This window comes from Lepidochelys kempii, chromosome 2, assembly GCF_965140285.1.
Source record: "Lepidochelys kempii isolate rLepKem1 chromosome 2, rLepKem1.hap1, whole genome shotgun sequence".
NCBI classification, from domain to species: domain Eukaryota; kingdom Metazoa; phylum Chordata; order Testudines; family Cheloniidae; genus Lepidochelys; species Lepidochelys kempii.
In genome coordinates, this window is record NC_136381.1 from 263,570,354 (window position 1) to 263,589,265 (window position 18,912).

Genomic DNA, 18,912 nt, shown 5'->3' on the forward strand with positions numbered 1-18,912 from the left:
TCCGCACTCTCATGCGCACAATCATGCAAGCTCAGTCACACTTTCACCTGTCTCTCTCACTCCTGCAGTCACACTCAAGCATAGATGCACACTTCCGCACTCTCATGCGCACAGTCATGCTCATGCAGCTGATTCTCACGCTCATGCACACAATTCTCACGCTTATGCGCTCGATCGCAGTCATGCTCCCCATTCTCACGCTCACGTGCACAATCACGCTCACACAACTGATTCTCACACTCACGCACAGTCTCTCCCTTACACACACACACACACACACACACACACTCCGTGCCTCGATCACTCCCCTCCCTCCCAGCCCGCTATATCTGCCGGCCTCTTTCCCAGGGAGCTCCCGCCTGCCCCGTTGCAGCTGCTCCCAGCCCGCCCCTCACAGTCCCATGTGCCAGCCTCTGCTGGGGGCGGAGCCTGAGCCCCTAACCCCGCCCCCTCCTCAGTCGTCCCCGCCCCTCCCCGCAGAGCCCTCACGGCGTGTGGGCGGGGCCTGTGGGCGGGGCCGGCCCCCGCGGCCCCGCCCCGCTCCCGGCTGGGCACTCGCTGCCTCCCCGGCTATAAGAAGGCGGCTCGGGCAGCCGGAGCCTCAGCGGGCTCTGCGGGGAAACGAGATGATCAGCCCTAGCGCTGCAGCAAAATGCTGGATGGACACCTCCTTCTGGGATGGCTCTCCTCCTGCGCGCTCCTAGTGCTGCTCGGCGGCGCCCCGGGACCCTCCGCCGCCTACTTCGGGTAGGTCCGCCGGGCGCCCCGGCCCCAACGCCGCACCCCCGCTTCCCCCCCCCAGGGCAGCTCCCCCTGCACCCCCGCTTCCCCCCCCAGGGCAGCTCCCCCTGCACCCCCGCTTCCCCCCCCAGGGCAGCTCCCCCTGCACCCCCGCTTCCCCCCCAGGGCAGCTCCCCCTGCACCCCAATGTAGCTTCTCCTGCACCCTCACTTCCCCCAGGTCAGCTTCATCCGGCACCCCACCTCCGCTCCCCCTGTACCCCCATTTCCCCAAGGCAGCTCCCCCGGCACCCCACCTCCGCTCCCCCTGTACCCCCATTTCCCCAAGGCAGCTCCCCCATGTAGCTTCCGCCACTTCCGCGCGCCCTGCACCCCCGCTTGCCCCCAAGGCAGCTCCAACCTGCACCCTCGCCTCAGTGAGGCCAGCGCCCCCCCTTCCCCCAGGCTGCATTCCGCCGCCCCTCCCCTGCACCCTTTCGGTGCCCCTGGCGCTCGCAGCCCTGCACCCACCGTCTCGCAAATAGCCCGTGAGCTCCCCCCGCTGCACCTTGCGCCCCCCCCCCCCAGCTCAGCGGCGCCCCGGGACCCTCCCGTCTCCTCCCCCGGGCCGGTCAGCCGGGGCGCCTCCCTCCATGGTCTAGTCCCCCGCACCCTCTGCAACTGCCCCCTGGACCAGGCGGGGGGCGCGCCGCCCTGGGCGTGCTGGGGCTGGCTGCAAAGGGCTTGGCTTGCGCCGGTCGTACTCGGGGGGGGTGCGGGGGTCGTCAAGGTGTCTCTCTGCCCCTCCAGGGCGGGGATGCTCCTTCTCTTGCCTGGTGCAAGGACTGTCAATGCCCCCCCCCCCCAACCCCTTCCTGGGGCGGGTCGAGGCCAGGGATCTAGCCCACATCTGGGCGCTTCCCCTTGAGGCGAAGGCGTTTGGGAGCCAGTTCCCCTAACCCTGTACCGTGGCTGACCCACCCTGCGAGTTCTTGTAGCTGGCCTCAGCTAGCCGGGGGCCAGCCCTGGGAGCCGGCGGAGTGTGTCCGCGTAGGCACAGAACAGCGGGGAGAGCAGTCGGGTGGGTGGGTGTGGAAGGGACACAGACCGGACCCAGCCTCTCCTCCCCAATTCACCCCGCTCTCGGCTGACTCTCACCCGGCTCCGGGAGCCTTGCTCGTTGTCAAGCCTCTGGAAACCGGGCGCAGGACGTTGCTCGTCGTCTTGCATTTCCAGGTTGTCCTTAATCCCCGGGAGTCTAGAAGCTGCAGGTTGTTGCTTGGGAGCTGTTTGTTTGTGGGATTCTCCCTTCCCCCCCCCCCCCATTTCTCATAGCAATTTACAGCACTGAGTTGTATTCATGGCTCTTGTATTTGGCGTCTGCTTTGAATCTCTCCCTGTAGCCTGGGCAGACTGGCTGAGATCATTTGAACTGGGGTTTATTTAAAAATAAATAAATAGTGCTGATTCTGGAGTCTTATTTTGTCTTTCCTGTAATGTTTAGTGGAGGGTAGCACTGCAGTCTCCAAGCTGATATTTTGCTTATGTTTGTGGTCCACCCTCCCCCACCCCCTTCCCTCTCTGCATACAGTGCAACTTCAGGGCACGACTTATACAATGGCAAAAGGCACGTTGGTGGGTCTGTCCTAGGGATCCAGCTGCTCCTGACTCCAGAGCTCTTCTGTTTAGGGGTCATGTAGCTTTGAAATCAAGTTACTCTTTGGTTTCACAAACAAAATGTGACTTCCAAAAATTGGCAGTAGCTGGGAAAACTCTCTCTCTGTGTATGAGAGGGAGTGATTTGCTTTGGGATCTAGAGGATGGAGAAGGGATTTGCACACTCAGCGAGGTGTGGTTTTGTTGTTCAGTTGTCTAAACTTGCAGTACATCATGGGAAGCCCCCTTGAGGGATAAAAGCTCCTCTGTTCTTTTCCCCTCCCCCCCCCCCCAAGAAAATGACCATAAAACACACTGGCAAAATCCAGATGTTTACAAACTGTTTTATAGAAAAATAACTCACTCTAATTGTGTTTTTTTTTTTCCTGGCTCGCTGTTCTGTTGAAAGTGTCAGATCATTGCTATTATGCACCTCCTTTGATTTCCTGCCCCAGAAAGCACAGTTACAGAACAAGTTTTTCTTCCTGTATCTCGAGACCCTCTAGTCTCGAAGTGTTCATGTGGGTTTTTAAATGTAGCTTTTGAATTGGTATTTGTTTCTGGCTGGAACACCCCAGATTGGTCTGGTTCAGTGATTCTGGGTCTAATTTCCCAGCTTTTTCTCAAAGGAAGTGGAGTGACAATTGCACTCTGATTGGTGCGTGTATACCAAAGACCAGTCTGCTTGCTAGTGCTAGCAGAACCCTTTCTAGTCTGCAGGTAAAGAACAGTGAGACGTAAAGTGTGGGGGTTTTGGGTGGGGGTTTGCAGCTTTCACTGGTCTTGCATGCAGTTTAGGTGGCTTAGCGCTTACAAAGCTCAAGACTGGTTCCTGTTCTGCAGATTCCCCTGTAACAACAGCAAGCTCTCCTGGAATACACCTTTTCTTGGCTACATGGCGCCTCTTGGCCCCCTCTCCTGCAGTGTGAATTTGGTGTGCGGCTAGCATGGGTGGACCCCCGACTTCCCTGCTCTTGTCACCTGTCACGCCTTCCCCAAGTTTTGCAGAGGGTGCTTTGCGTGCAGTTTCACAGTTCCACCAGCAGAGGGTTCCGTCAACCCATGAATGGAGCTGTGGAGTTGGAGGGGCATTGACTGGCGGAGGCTTGCAGGTGTATCCTGTTCTCAAAGAAAATTAAATATTTTCATGGGAAAGCTTGCTTGGGGGGGGGGGTCTTCTCTGGGAGGATCCATTCTCTCAATACTCTGAATTGGGGTCTAAAGCTAATCATATGTAAGGAGGAAAAAGTACATTTCCCTCCCCCACCCCCCCATCTGCTTTCTTCTCCTGCTTTACCTCTGCGTCCTCCTGAAGACCTGGCTTTCCCTTTTAGCAATAGATCTCTCTGTAATTCTTCCCATGTCAGTCACTGGGCTAAAACCTCAGTGGCAAGATCAACTGGTCTCGGTAGAGAAATTTGAATTCAGACACCGAAGCAGTCGGGGCAGTTCAAGTCTTTTATGCTCTGTTAATCCTGGTATAGTTGCACTGCCGGTGGCTGGGGGAAGCATTGTGGGGTTATTTCTTGTCTTTTTCAAAGAATCTGTTTTGAAATGGGATCAGCTTGCAATGGGTAGAAGGAGCAGGATGGAGTGCAATCAGGAGAGCCAGTCCAGTAAACCAACATGAAATCTAATAGTGAGTCTAGCTTCTGTCTCTGGGGTTTGTATACTCCATCACCTTGAGCTACACAATCCCCAGTGAGTGGTTTCCTAATGGAGCTGAGATTTCCTCTTCCAGTAAGACATGTCTATTGTCTTGCTCTGTGGTCTGGCAAACTTCTCAAAACACTGCTGCTTGCCTGCTGCCTTCCCAAACCCATGCTGTTTAACTTTTTGCTCCTGGGCTAGCTTCGTGAGGTAGGCCCTCTCCTTTTGTGATGGTTTCGTGGTAAGGGTCCTGCAGTCCCGCGAGCACACTGAAGTTTGTGCCTTCTGCAAACTACATCACGCAGCATCTAAAATATCAGACAACGCTAAGCATTTGCAGTCTGGCTCTAATCTCTATGCTGACTGGGGATTGTTCCGAGATCTGTTTAAACCATGCCGTGCTAATGCTGTAGTGGAACAGGTAGTCTATTGCAGCTGTCAGGAGTAGCCTTTCCTAAAGTCTGCCTCCAATGGCCAGTTTAGATTATAGGCACTTCAAAACTAATAGTCTGGGTCAAGAGAAGGGCACAGTGAACATTGCACCTGACTTAATTCCAGATTCCCTTCTTGGTCTCAGGGAATTTCTTGCATTGCTGAGCAGAGGGGCTGTTTGTGTTGCTACTTGAATTCTCCAGACTGGGCTTGATTATTCTTAAGCATCTTGCAGGGTAGGTTGGGGAGGAAATGCTGGCTGTTTTACCTACTAGGTGAGCATCCCGTTTTGCTGTGCAAAATGAAGTTTGCTTATGTTAATTAAGTATCTTTTCTGTTTGGTTAGAGCCCTGCAAATGATTAGCATCTGCTGCTAATACCTTCTTCTTTAAGAGGACTAAAGCAGAGATCATGCTCACTGAGCCTTCTCACACACCAGAATATTCAATAACTGGGTTCATGGTCCCTGTTAATCCACAACAATACATGATTTACAGAGTGTGCGTGGAAGGTATACTTGAGTGTGCTGCACTCTTTAGTATGGGGACCCCTAAGGTTGCAAATGGCAGAGCTTCTGCTTTACAAGCCAGAATCAGGGTGAAAAGACAAGCCACAGGGCACTAGGTGGCTCTGACAAACATGAATGTGATCAATTTGCCCCTGCCAGGCAGCATGGGCTGTATTTGACTCCCCTTGGCCCGAGTTGGAAAGCTGATCACCTCCCTTGCAAAGGTCTCCTGTGAGATTCTTTACTTAGGTATGAGACTAAAGTGAAAACTGCACTAAGGACCTAATCTCCAGGGAAATGCTGAGTCAATTCTGCTCCTAGATCTCTACCGGATTAACTAACATATACCCTCTTTCAGCATACTTGGGATTTACACCAGAGCAAAATCTGCCTCAGCTTGTTGTTAGCACCTGCTTTTAAAGCACCAAGATGTCTAGTGTGACTCTAGCTTGGCCTCCAGCACCCACCCCTAAGTGGCAATGCTTCTCTTTTGGCTGTTAAAACTGACTTCACTTCTTTGTGGAGCCTTTCCTAGGAGACGTAAACATCTCAGCAGTGATTCTTTAAAGTCTCCATGCAGAGAGGGGTGAACTGCAGGTGGCCGTGTTAAACAGATGTCACCCGGGAGCTCCCAACTTGGCTGCTCCGTTCCGCAGTCCAAAAAGGAATTGAGACAGCTGTGGATGATGCCTTCTCTTCCCTCTTCCTCTCTTCTCCCCCCCCTGCATTCCACCCAAACGAATCGTTTCAGGGAAAGAATTCGGTGTTTCCAAATGGGTGGCCTACCCAGTAATTAGTGCCACTGGGACAGAAATTGTGCATGGTTACATGTTAACAAGATTGTGTCAGCAGGCAGTAGTGCTGGTGTCTGCTCGCCTGCAAAGGAGAGACTGCAGAAGTAGCAGGATGGTCTAGCAAGGCTGAAGAGTGTCCCTCTAGAATGTAGAATTCAGGTTGATGGTATGAACACAATGGGGGGGGGGGCTCCTTAATTTTCTTCTCTGGATTCCTGAAGGCCCCTCTCTTGAGACCGATCCACTGGGAATTGTAGAGTACCTGAAAAGTGGTGAAGGAGGGAGAAAATATAGCCTGTTTTTCCTTATCTTAGTTCATCAAAGTTCCTTGCTTTGTGTACATGCTATATTGTAGAAGACTCTCTTAATTACTAGAATCACACAAGACCGTGTTTGTAGTCCTCTGGTTATACCGTGTTCTGTCCATGAAACTCAAAGAGCTTTACAAAGGCGGGTCAACATTATCCTGTAACAGAAAGAAAAGGCATAAGCTGTTTTGCCTGACGTTGGACTACCAATCTGTAGCAGATTGGAACTTGGATCTCATGACTCCTGTCCCTTTAATCCTAAATCTCTTCTTCCACTTGGGGGAGGAGAAGCAGGTGTTTTGTCAACTGATGTGCTTAGTGTAATATTAGATTGGAAGTGACTGGTCACAAATGTTGTTCCTGGAGTGATGGTGAAGGTGTGGTGCCCAAACAAGTCTGAATTCAGGCACTAGAGATGGAAAGAATATATGGTGGTGGCCCAAGGAAGCCTAACAAGCTTATTCCAAGAGTACTAAAGTGTATTTAAATGGAATACTCTAATCTGTGCTGATAGGGCCTCAGCTGGAGTATTGTGTCCAGTTTTGGGTGCCACATTTCAGGAAAGATGTGGACAAACTGGAGGAAGTCCAGAGAAGAACAACAAAAATGATTAAAGGTCTAGAAAACATGAACACCCCGCCCCCCAAGGAAAGATTGGAAAAAATGGGTTTAAGTCTAGAGCAGAGAAGACTAGGGCGGGGGGGGGGGCATGATAGTGCCTTTTCAAGGACATAAAAGGCTGCTCCAAGGAGATGGGTGAAAAATTGTTCTTAATGTCTGAGAATAGGACAAGAGGCAATAGACTTAAATTGCAGCAAGGGAGGTTTTGGTTGGACTTTCCAACTGTCGGGGTGATGAAGCACTGGAACAAATTGCTTAGGGAGGTTGTGGAATCTGTCACTGGAGGCTCTTAAGAGCAGGTTAGACAAACACCTGTCAGGGGTGGTCTAGATAATACTTAGTCGTGCCATGAGAGCAGGGGACTGGAGTAGATGACCTCTTGAGGTCCCTTCCAATCCTATGGTTCTATGAACACTGGGTAGGGGAGAAAGACCTGTGATGACAGAAGAGGAGTCTGCCAAGGGAAGTGTGTGTGTGTGGGGGGGGGGGAGGGAATCTTCCTCCCTTGTGTCTGTATGACTGACTTCATGAAGTCTAGAGCAGTGGTTCTCAACTCAATGGGGTGACTGATCATTAAGGCCAGTCATGTGTGCCACGCTACTACAGGTGAGTAGGAAGCAGAGGTGGCTGTTTTGGTTCTGAGATCAGCTAGGGTTTTTCTGCCAATAGTCTGTCATCAGATCTGTCCCACTGCAAACACTTGACAAGGCAAGGTAATAACATTCAATAACAGTTGTGTTAGTGGTGTCCATCTTGACAGACCCCAATGTTCTTCGCAAACCTCACTGACCTGTACTCTACACATGGATTGCTATAGCTACCTCTGGGGTCAGGGCAGGCTGGCTGGGTTAGAGGCCAGCACAACAAGCACTTGCTGCTCAGGAATGCCTTCTCTGGCCCCAGATGCAGGCTGACTCTCCTTCCACATCCCAGGGGATGTCCTATACCCACCTTTGGTGCTTCTCCTGCATCTGCAATGTGGAGTGACTTCCCCTACCCCGGTTCACTCCAATGTTCAGAACTACTTACTGGTCCATAAGCAATTTCTGTCCTGGCAGGCCAAGAAACACTTGCCCTTTTAGTTTGGGTATTGCCTGGTACTGGTACTCTTACCAAGTGGTCCCACAGAAGTCATGAGACTGTCTGGATACCTGCATACTTCTGTCCATTATAGCACCTTGGGTAATAAACAAAATTAAGGATTCTATTTCTTTGTCTACAGTTGCCAAAGTCAATGTAAACATACTCTAAATATCCTAATTACCTTTCCATTTAGGGAAGTTCTGTAGCTGACATTGGATGGTGGTGTGATCTAGGGAAAGTGGTGCATAGACTGAAGGTGTTACCTATGCTGCAGGTTCTTGAACTGTGGTATAGACTATGGACTAGTTATAACACACTCAGGCCTGTACTTTTGACAAGTACCATAGGCTCTTTCATCTTTCTCCAGAGTGAAACGCAGCAGCTGTTTAGAAAAATGAGCTATGATGGCAAGTGAGGAATACTGTATCCAGTTGAAACTACAGCTGGAATTTATATAGGCAGAATGTAATTCCCCAAATTGGAATCTGGCCAGGAATGTGGGTCTAACACCCCTCAATGCTGTTTAATGCTTCTATGGAACTCTTTAATGGTCCCAGTGGTCCATACAGAGGTCTCAATCCTCCAGACCCAAATGTGTGGTCTTGGAATCCAAACAAGGACAACACGCAAAAGTAGTACAAGAGGGAACTGGGAAAGGGTGAGAGATTCTCTAGTCCCTTTACTACATGGGACATCGGTTCAAGACTTTGCCTTTCCTCACATTTACTCCCATGAAGTACAAGGAAGAAGCATTTGGTTTGGTCCTGAGCTGGAATAGTAGTTTCTTCACCCCTTTTAAAATGAGTGAGGTGCATGTATGGGCTTTTTTATGGATATGATCAACAAACCATGATCTCCAGCTTCCAAATTGTAGGCCTTGACCTGGGTGAATTCAAGAAGCTGCTTTTAACGACCCCCCCGCAGAGGGAACCACTTACACAGGAGCAGATGATGAAGATGGAATCATTTACATTTTAGCCTACCTAACAGGAGTACTGGACTGTATTTGCAAAGTGCCCTGAAGGTGGAGCTGATTGGGGTGGGGGGCTGCTGACCTATTCCTGTGGCTCTTTGGCAGTGTACACTGGTCAATTCTGGCCCCTTCTCACCCCAGGCTTGGAGGGCAGCTCTTGCCCATAGACCTGATGGAGTCTGACCTTAATGGACTTGCTGTTGCCACAGCAGCACGTGAAGGCCAGTGTTTTCAGACCTGGATGCACAAATCCACATGTGGGTGCTTAACTTCCTGGGATCTCAGCTCCCTCTGACAGAAGTGTGCAAGGCGATCTGGGAAAGGTTGCCCTACAGCCTTGGGAGAGGAAGGATGGCCCTGCACTTCAGGAGGCCTGGGTTCAATTCCTGGATCTACCACTTTTTTATTGCCTCAATTTCCCTTCTGTAGATGGGGGCTAATGCTTTTTCCTCTTACCCTGATGTTCAGCACCTGAGTAGGTAACCTTGCTTACAGCACCTAGTACAACCAGGCACCAAATTGGCTGGGGCTTCTAGGTGCAACTGTCCTCCACTCCTTAAGGAGGAGATCATCAGCTCTGAGGAGTTTAGTGTCTGACTCAGCAGGGTCTTTTCTTTCATGGAACTGGCTATGCAGAACTTGACACTTGAAATCTTTAGGACTCTGGTCTCCTGGTGGAGGGCCAGGTCAATGATTAACTTGCTTTTTGGAAGCTGCTAATCACAATTAAAGGAAGTCCAGTTTGCAGCCTTACAACCCCAATTCAGAAAGCTCATGTGTGTAATTATTAAAGGGCTCATGCTTTATCACCGCATAACCAAGTTGCCTAAAACTTATTCAGTGGCTGGTAATTGAATTAAGTTGCAGGGTGGGTTGGTGGGGCTGTGAACAGAAGGGGCTTGAACTGAACAAAGACAAACCTGATACATTCAGAATGGGGAACTATCGTGCCAGACTCTAGGTCATGTCAACGTTTGCTTGTCCCCCTCCCATTCCCATCAGTTCATTGCTAGCTCAAGGAAAACACTTTGTAGCACAGGATGCTCTGCTGGGCTAACCAACATCAGTGATGCCCTTTTAGGGCAGAAGGGAGGAAAATTGGGGGTACTTCTAGGATAGATTTCTTTCTCCTGTATTTGAGGAGATGGTGAGACTGGAAAAGCAACTGGGGTAGAAGGTAGAAGTGCATTGATCAAACTCCCAGTGCAATGCTTTGGCCAAAAGGGCTGTTACAGTACTTGGCTGTATAACTTGGAGTACTAAGCATGAAGAGGTGAGATTCCCATCATACATGGCATGGAGGATTCCACTACTACAATCTTTGCAGTTCTGACATCTACCCTAAATAGGATGGTAAATAAGGAAAGGATCAGGGAAGAGTAGCACACAAGATTCATAGTCTGGAAAATGCCCCCCATCACAACTAAGAGCTCAAGCTTCTGCAATAATCAGAGAAGGTTAAAAGGTGGGTCGATCAGTCCAGACAGTATCTACGCAGGGAGAAGACCTCCTCAAAGTTGAGGATGCTCTAACCTAGCAGACATAAGAGCCGATGGATGGATGGCTTCACCTGCCAGCCAAATTGGAAGTACAGTGCAGACTTTTCAGTGTGGGTAATTAACACTGTAGCAGCTTCCCAAAGGATGGGGTGAATTCAGTTACTGAACTTGAGGCAGGAATTGCTGGGTGAAGTTGTGGGCTTGGTCATGCCGCCACATCATGGTCCCTCTTAGCCTTTAAATCTACAGCTCTCAGCATAAGCATCTTTAGCTATTGTCACAGTGCAGTAAGTGAGGCTGTCTCCCCCTGAATGGAGATGACACCAATCAACCTTGAGACTTCTAGGGACTGACCCCAAAGTCACTTGAAAAGCTCCCATTTACTTGTGTGCTTGCATGAGACCCCTAATGAACATGAGTCTCATGAAAGACTCCATAGATCACCTTATATTCTGCTCCAATTTAGTGTGGTACAAGCCAGCAGAGCTAACTATGACTCTTAAATGGAGTGACAGAATCTCACCAGTCAAATCCAATGTGGGGAGCAGGCATTCACGTTTGTGCTACCTCTCCCTCCCCCTCATAGTAATAGTGATGTATAAACACAAAGGGAGGAAACCATTTTTTAACCCTCCCTGCCCATGTTAAGCATCTGATCTTAATTCTCAACTGAGATGGAAAACTTGATCTAAAGGCTTGGAACTGCTTATGAAGAAGCACCCTTCCCCATGTCGCCTGAGGCTTGTTTATTGCTAGTATCCTGCTAATACCACATGCCACCGTCTGAATCTGCAAGCAAAACCGTCCAGAAATGCACATCAGTGGGTGGCCCTTAGGTTCCAAGTGGGGCAGCTGGGTCAGACACTGTAGGACAAGATAGTATCTAGAAGCTTGTGATCTAAAGCTACATCTTAGACCACATGGTGGCAGACCCTGTGATGTGCTCTGAAGACTGTACCCCTACCAAATACTGAGCATTGGGTAGCCCTGGTTGTAACCAGCCAATATACACGTGTCCACTTACTCATCCTGATCTGTCAGATCCCACTGCTGGAGAACTAGTCCAAGTCAAATGACAGGTTTCAGAGTAGCAGCTGTGTTAGTCTGTATTCACAAAAAGAAAAGGAGTACTTGTGCTTTTTTTTGCAAATACAGACTTACACGGCTGCTACTCTGAAACCTGTCATTATGCAAGGCACTGAATTTAGCCATATGGAGTGGAAATCTATCAACTTCATGAAAAAACTCAAGGTGCCACAAGTACTCCTTTTCTTTCTCCAATTCCAGTGGAACCCAAGCCAGTGAACTGTGAGATAAAAGCTAAATATCTTAAATGCAACTGTCTTTGTTTAAAACAAACCTTCATTTGGGAGGTTGGGGAGTAGGAGGATAAAACCTTTAAGGCAGAATTTTGATTTTCGTTGGAAGGGGTAAAGTGTTAGCCTACGTACTTCTTTTAGACCAGGATTTTCAAAGGAGTCTATGGGAGCTAGACTGGCTTGAAAATCCTGACGACAAAGTCCAAAAAAAGTTCCTAGCTCTTTAGAGCTTTACGTGTTTTTGTTTAATATAGATCATAAGAAAGTCATAAAAGCCAAGTGCTAAGGAACCATTCCAGTGTCTAAAATAGATCAAGATACACAGAACTAAATGATTTCTGACTAGGTTATCTCATCCTTTTTTAATGTCAAAGATGCTGCAAAATGAGCTGTCATGTTTCTACAAAATTTAGTTCTGTCACAACTCCCTTTTTACTTCTAAAACTAGACGGCAAAATAAACTATTTGACTTCATATTCATGCAGTCCCCAAGCGCAATCTAGATCCAGAATCTGACCTTTGCTGGATGAAAAGCTGATCTTGGTTAAAATCTCAGACCTTTTTAATCTACCACAGTAAGCTCTACTCCTTATGGTAGCAGCACAGTGCAAAGTAGTAACTAGAACAGGGAGTATTTCATGACTTTACACAGATAAACATATTGGCTAAACTCAAGGGAATTGCTCTGGCATATGGAAAAATCAGAGTAGCTTTTTATATAGTGTTACAAACAACTTCATATTTGAAATGGTCAAAACAACTTTCTGACATGTGTAGTTCTTTGCTTTTGCTTCCAGTATTAAATCATTTTTCCAGAAGAGTCAAGGGTGGGGAGCTATCTTTACAAAAACTTGAGGTGAGGGGAATAATTTAAAAAATATACTTGCACTTTCCCAAGGGTTGCAAATAGGCAAAGATACATAGTAGATATTCTCTGAGCATGTCTAAACTGGAATAGATCTGGTGTTAAAGCTCTTAGTTTGTACGTACTTGGAATGCAAACACCACATCACTTTTCATGATGAGACAGATCCTTATGGTATTACTACACAGATCCCAAGTCAACCCTCTTTATATTAAGACTAACACTTCTTCATTAGAAGTCTAGATTGCTCATTCACCAGCTCTTACAGGATGAGACTGGAAGAAAAGTCACACTGGTCTGGTTTTTATTGACCTAACCATCCAGCAGAGCTACAAGATCATTGATAAGTATCTAGGGAAGACTGGAATAAAAACTCCTTTTGACAATGAGTAGCTGCTGCAAAAATGCTTCCTTAAACTGGGGGGGAGGTGGTGACAGAAGGCTTCAAAAACTGAAGTTATTTAGTTACACTATACCTAGTGGGTGGCTATGTAACAACTGTCCCGCCACTGTTGTGGAAGGATATGAGAAACTGTGCATTGACCTTCAAGGATGGAGCATTCAGGAGCTTAGAATGGGCACATTGTCTCCTGGGTCCTTCAAAGAACTGTAGAATGTGTACTATAGCCCATCTCTCAAGGGAAGTAGACCTAGGCTGTGGGGTTCTGGCATTCTGGACTAGAAAATATCTGAGAGGGAGCACTTTCATTGGGGGCGGCAGCAGGTGAATTAAGTGGCTTTTCCCTTCTCTACTGTGAATCCACCCACATAATCCTTGCTCCTTCCATGGAGCACCAATGAGTTTATCACTTGGGTACCTTAGTCCACTCTAAGGAATAACATTGTCACTAATTCTGATCCAGTGAAGATCTCACTGCTTGGAGAAGGCTTCATTAAATTTTTAAGGGAGAAACTTTCTAACGTGCCTCCATGATTTTAGCCACAAGTCCTCTTGTGAATCTGTGGGATTTGTGCTCCTATATCTTAAACATTCCTGAAATATTTCACCCACCCCAGTATCCTCACCTCAATCTGTTGGTCATTCTAACCTGGTGTAAGCGGAGGCTCTCATTGATTTCAGCTGTTTTGTAAACTTGTGCCAGGATAGGTTTGAGATGAGCCAATTCATTCTTAGGAGCCCTGTTAGGGTAAGCACCAGTCAGACACCTCAAGCTCCATCTTCATGAGGTGCCTTATTTATGGCTGTTTCTGTTGCCAATCAGCTGCATAAAAGATTCCTGAATTTAAAATTCCACAGCTGTGTGAGACCCATATGAGGGGAGATTAAGACTGAGACTTCATCTTGGAAAAGAGACCACTAAGGGGGGATATGATGGTCTCTAAAATCATGACTGGTGTGGAGAAAGTAAATGAAGTGTTCTTTACTTCTTGCCATAACACAAGAACCAGGGGTCACCCAATGCAATTAATAAGCAGTAGGTTTAAACCAAACAAAAGGAAGTATTTCATCATACAAAGCAGTCAACCTCTGGAACTCCTTGCTAGAGGATATTGTGAAGGCCAAGATTATAACTGAGTGCAAAAAGGAACTAGATAAGTTCATGGAGGATAGGTCCATCAGTGGCTATTAGCCAGGATGGGCAGGGATGGTGTCCCTAGCCTCTGTTTGCTAGAAGCCAGGAATGGGCGATGGGATGGATCACTTGCTTACCTGTTCTGTTCATTCCCTCTGAAGCCCCTGGTGTTGGCCACTGTCGAAGACTGGATATTGGGCTAGAAGGACCTTTGGTCTGACCCAGTATGGCCGTTCTTATGGTGCATTTGTTGAAATGAACAAGTGGTATCTGATGCCCAACAGGGAAATGGAGTAGGAACATATACAAGACTATTGCCCATAAGAGTGCTTAGTCGTTGTCTCCTGGACTTGGCACACACACAGTCCAGGTTGTACCAAGTTGTTTTCAGCATCTTGCAAAAATCCAGCTGTAACTTAAGACTCTGGTCTCCACCGCTTTTACTACATCCTTGACTTGCACGTGCAAGTCGATATTGATTCTGCTCTGTGAACCCTTCTAGGTCAGTTTCTGGTTCGTCAGCCATGCCTTGAAGGAGTGGGTGCTCCATGCAAACAAGTGTTGCAGGTTTTTTTTTTTTTTTTTTTTTTTAAAAAAAGCTTCCTGGTTGTGCCTCTCCTTCAGGCAGATCTATTCCTAATGCTCAAATAAAAGGCCAGGTCTCTAAAGACCCATCCAACTAACCAGCCTGATTCTAGTCCCACAGCCCTGTGCGCATGGCTTTTTCATAACTGCAGGCAGATCCCAGACAGCCCACAGGCAACATAACCCCTCCCAATACACCACCCTGACTTGGCCCACCAAGATCCCTTCTATAAGACGCAGCTGTTGCATTCAGGCTCATAGGTAGCATGGCATCAAGTTGGCATGTGCTTCCCTGGCTTCGCTTGAATAGGCGCTACCAGCTTCCAGTCTTGTATGTTGGCCCTAGGGATCCAAAATCTCATTAGACTGGGTCTGTGTGGGCCAGGACCGAGGTGAAAACCCTTCTAGGGAGAGCATAAGATGGACCAAACAAGGGTTTGAGTGGGTTGGTCTCAGTGCAGTGTAACTTCTCCTGCATCCTTCTCGTTTCTCCCCAGCTAGTCCTCCAGTCCAGTGTACTACAAATTGCCCAGGGTGAAGAACCCAATGAGAGCATATACCCTTGAGGAAATCTAGTCTCCTGACTGGTTAGGTACCATCCCACAGGCTTGGGTGGAGGCAAGGTTCTCAGAGCTAGGGGAAAGGAGCAGGCTGCAACTTGCGTTCTTGCACAGACTAGTCTCAAAACTCAGGCACATAGCAAGTGTGCGTCTCTAAAGGAATCGAACACTGATCTTGTAGGCACTTACTCGGCACAGATGCCTACATTAGTGACTGCTTCTTGTTGTGTACACACCAACTCTACTGGTACCTGAAACTTTTGGGTCTTGGTATTCTGAGGGGTAAATTCTGCCCTTATCTACCATATGCCCATGCAGCTCCCACTTATGTCAATGGGAGTTGTGGGTGTAGCCAAGGTTAGCACTTTGCTCTCACACACGTTTAAAGACAACTGCAAGACCAGCAATGGTGTCACCAAGTGTATTAAAATCAGCCTGCTCTCTGCAATGAGTGCAGAAACGCTCCCATGTGGAGGGTACTGACCAGGAGGAGGAAATGGGGATGGTTGAGATGGTAGGTGTGGTCTGGAGAGCTGACCACTGAGCTCTTATGCTCAATCACAGAGAACTTGCTCAAGACTGTCTCCAGAAATTACTGCTTGGCTCTCTTCTGGAAGAAGCCCCACCACATGTTAGGCTACTAGACTTGCTGTTCTAGACCTAGATTCATAGATGGTTTGGGGTTGCTTAAGGCTGAAAAGACTAGATCACCACAACGGGTCTGATCTTCTGCATAACACAGGCCCTAGGAGTAAATTCAGGGAAGTCCTATGTGAACTAAAGTGATCTCTTTGGAAATTTTAAATCAAGATTGGATTTTTTCTAATGGTGGACTTGATGGCATCTGGACAAGAGGATGCAGCATTAAAATTCTTGATCAGTGTCATGAACTGGTTCCACTTATTCCTGAAGTCACTTGCCTATGCTTTATTCCAAGCATGGAGCTGCAGATGGGTTCCAGAATGACAACCCACAACATACCTGTCTCTGTGGCTTTTGTTTGCTATTCCTGTTTTGTATTTACAGTAGCACCTGGAAGCTTTGGCTGTGATCAGTTCCGACTGCAAGGCAAAGTAGTCTTCACCCCAAAGAGTTTGCAATCTAAATAGACAAGCTCAATATAGAGAGGGGACATGGAAGCACTGGAGTTAACTACCTGACACTAAAAATAGGTCCACAGCATTGCTGGGAACAAAACCAGGTCTTCTGATGACCAGTGCCAGAGGGAATGAACAGAACAGGTAATCCTCAAATGATCCATCCTCTGTCACCCATTTCCCAGCTTCTGGCAAACAGAGGCTAGGGACACCATTCCTGCCCATCTTGGCTAATAGCCATTGATGGACATATCCTCCATGAATTTATCTAGTTTTGTTGAACCCTGTTATGGTCTTGGCCTTCCTAGCATCCTCTGGCAAGGAGTTCCACAAGTTGACTGTGCGTTGTGACTATCTACTACCTATGCAGCCCTCCTCTTAGTGCATGGTAATATGGGATTATATTTCATTGCATGAGCCCCTGCTGTGGATTGGGCAGATTGGATCCACAGTCAGCTGCCCTCATTCTGCCACAAGAGGGCACACTCAGATACATAAAGAGCAACTAGACTGGAATCCCCATCTCTGGCATGCTTTTGTTCTCAGGCATGTGGATTGCCAATGTGTAATAAAGCTTGCACTGAAGTCTGAGGAATGGGGCTGAAGGAGGAGGTGACATGGAGCTAAATGATGGCTTTGAAGCCTCAAACTCCTTCTGAAGACCTGAAGCCACATGGGCTGGCTAGCTAAATCCCCAGTGATCTTCTACATTCCTGGCCAGGTGCCTCTTGTGGCCTGGACCTTCAGTGAAGCACCTCACAATAGTATGTGGCTATAGAATGAGGAGCAGTCAAAAGCAGTCCAGAGGTCTAGGAGGGGAGCAGGGGTAGAATTTGCTTTGAAGTGCCCCTCCTCCCCAATCAGTAAAGAATTCCAAGACCAGTAACCACAGATCAGGCTTCCAATGGGTCTAAGTGCTGCTTGGCATGAATGCATTGCAGGCTAGAGCAAAAACAGTCTCCTGCAGCAAGAATAAATCCTGCACTTGTTCTGTAGGACAGCATTGTCTCAGCTTGTTACTGCCTTGCACCAGCTGTCATTTTTGTCCTCCACAAAGGCAGTATTTAGCAATCAGACTGCTTGAGCCCTCCTGCTGTCTGACCAGGTGACACTCTAAGACCCCAGAAGATATGTGCGTGCATGCTTGCCCTGTTGGTCTTTTTATGGGACTGTTGCTGGTGGGTTGTACTTGGTCAATTGTTGACCGATCTAAACTTGCCTTCCCTAAAACCAAGTGAGATTAGACCTCTGACTGTCCTTCCTCATTTAAGACCCTGCATTGGGACTCTGGAGATCTGGGTTTAGTTCCTGGCTCTGACACAGTCTGTGACCTCTGGCAAGTTACTTAGAATTCTTGTTTTACAAGAGTTTCTTGTGTACTGAAGACTTTAAGCCCTCCTGATCAGGAACTCCTATTAAGCATATCTAATGCTCCTTGCACAGAGCTCTGATCTTCATTGAGACTTCTGAGTGCTACTGGAATATAAATGTCTTGCTGGTCATAGTTCTCCCTCTCCCCCCTGCAAAACAGAAGCCTGCTGCTTGCAGACTGGAGCTACTGTTCCCATTGCAGCATCTAAAGGAATGCCAAGAAACACCAAAAGAATGATCGATTGATCATGTAGCCTAAGCCAACAAAGCTGGAATCTTCCCCCAGCGTTGTCCCAAGGTGTTTGGCCTTGCATCAAGTCTGATGCTTAGAGCTTCATCTGCTGGGGTGTAGCAATGTACCTACTGTGACAAAGTTCCTCCTCCTACCTTGGTGGGTCTTGCGCTTATTGGCAGATTTTTGCTCACCTTGGAGCTTCACAGCATCCCTCAGTTTGGCCATTTTCATGAACCCACGGTCCAGGTCAACTCCTCCAGTGTCTCCCCAGGAGTTGGGGGGGAACCCGGGCCCACCCTCTACTCTGGGTTCCAGCCCAGGGCCCTGTGGAATGCAGCTGTCTAGAGTGCCTCCTGAAACAGCTGTGTGACAGATGCAACTCCCTAGGCTACTTCCCCATGGCCTCCTCCCAACACCACCTTTATCCTCACCATAGGACCTTCCTCCTGGTGTCTGATAATGCTTGTACTCCTCAGTCCTCCAACAGTCCACATTCTCACTCTCAGCTCCTAGTGCCTCTTGCTCCCCACCCCTCACTCACACCACAAACTGAAGTGAGCTCCTTTTTAAACCCAGGTGCCCTGATTAGCCTGCCTTAATTGATTCTAACAGCTTCTTGATTGGCTGCAGGTGTTTGTCTTGTCTCCAGAAGGTTCCTGATTGTTCTGGAACATTCCCTGTTACCTTACCCAGGGAAAAGGGACCTACTTAACCTGGGGCTAATATATCTGCCTTCTATTACTCTCCTGTAGCCATCTGGCTCGACCCTGTCACATTACTTACAGCACAACATATGGCTGCAATGATGGAGATGAATGTCCAGTGTGCCTGGTGCTAAAACAAGCCTTGGCTTAGGCAAGAGCTACTGTCCCCTGCCTGAGCTCCTTTATTTAGATATCTTAAATTTGAAGGATGGAGAATGAAGAAATCTGACCAATGCAATGGAAACCTTCAATTCTCTTCAGTCCCATGAGGAGAATAATAGTTTCAGACTGTAGCTAGGAATGAACTTCAGTTGTACACTGCCTAGCCCAGCCAGGAATTCTAGCCAGGAAAAATATCAACAGTTCCATTAAAAAGTCTGCTGGTTTGCTAAAGTAGT

The 18,912-nt window shown here is 48.1% G+C and overlaps 1 protein-coding gene across 1 annotated transcript in view; it reads left to right on the forward strand.

The window, feature by feature from the left end:
• The first annotated feature begins 604 nt into the window (after positions 1-604).
• Positions 605-18,912, forward strand: part of WNT9A (Wnt family member 9A) — a 70,103-nt gene continuing 51,795 nt past the window's right edge. Inside the window, exon 1 of the mRNA XM_073329600.2 lies at positions 605-747. Within this exon, the coding sequence (XP_073185701.1) occupies positions 653-747 (95 nt within the window). The 5' untranslated portion in view covers positions 605-652. The remainder of the gene's footprint in view (positions 748-18,912) is intronic.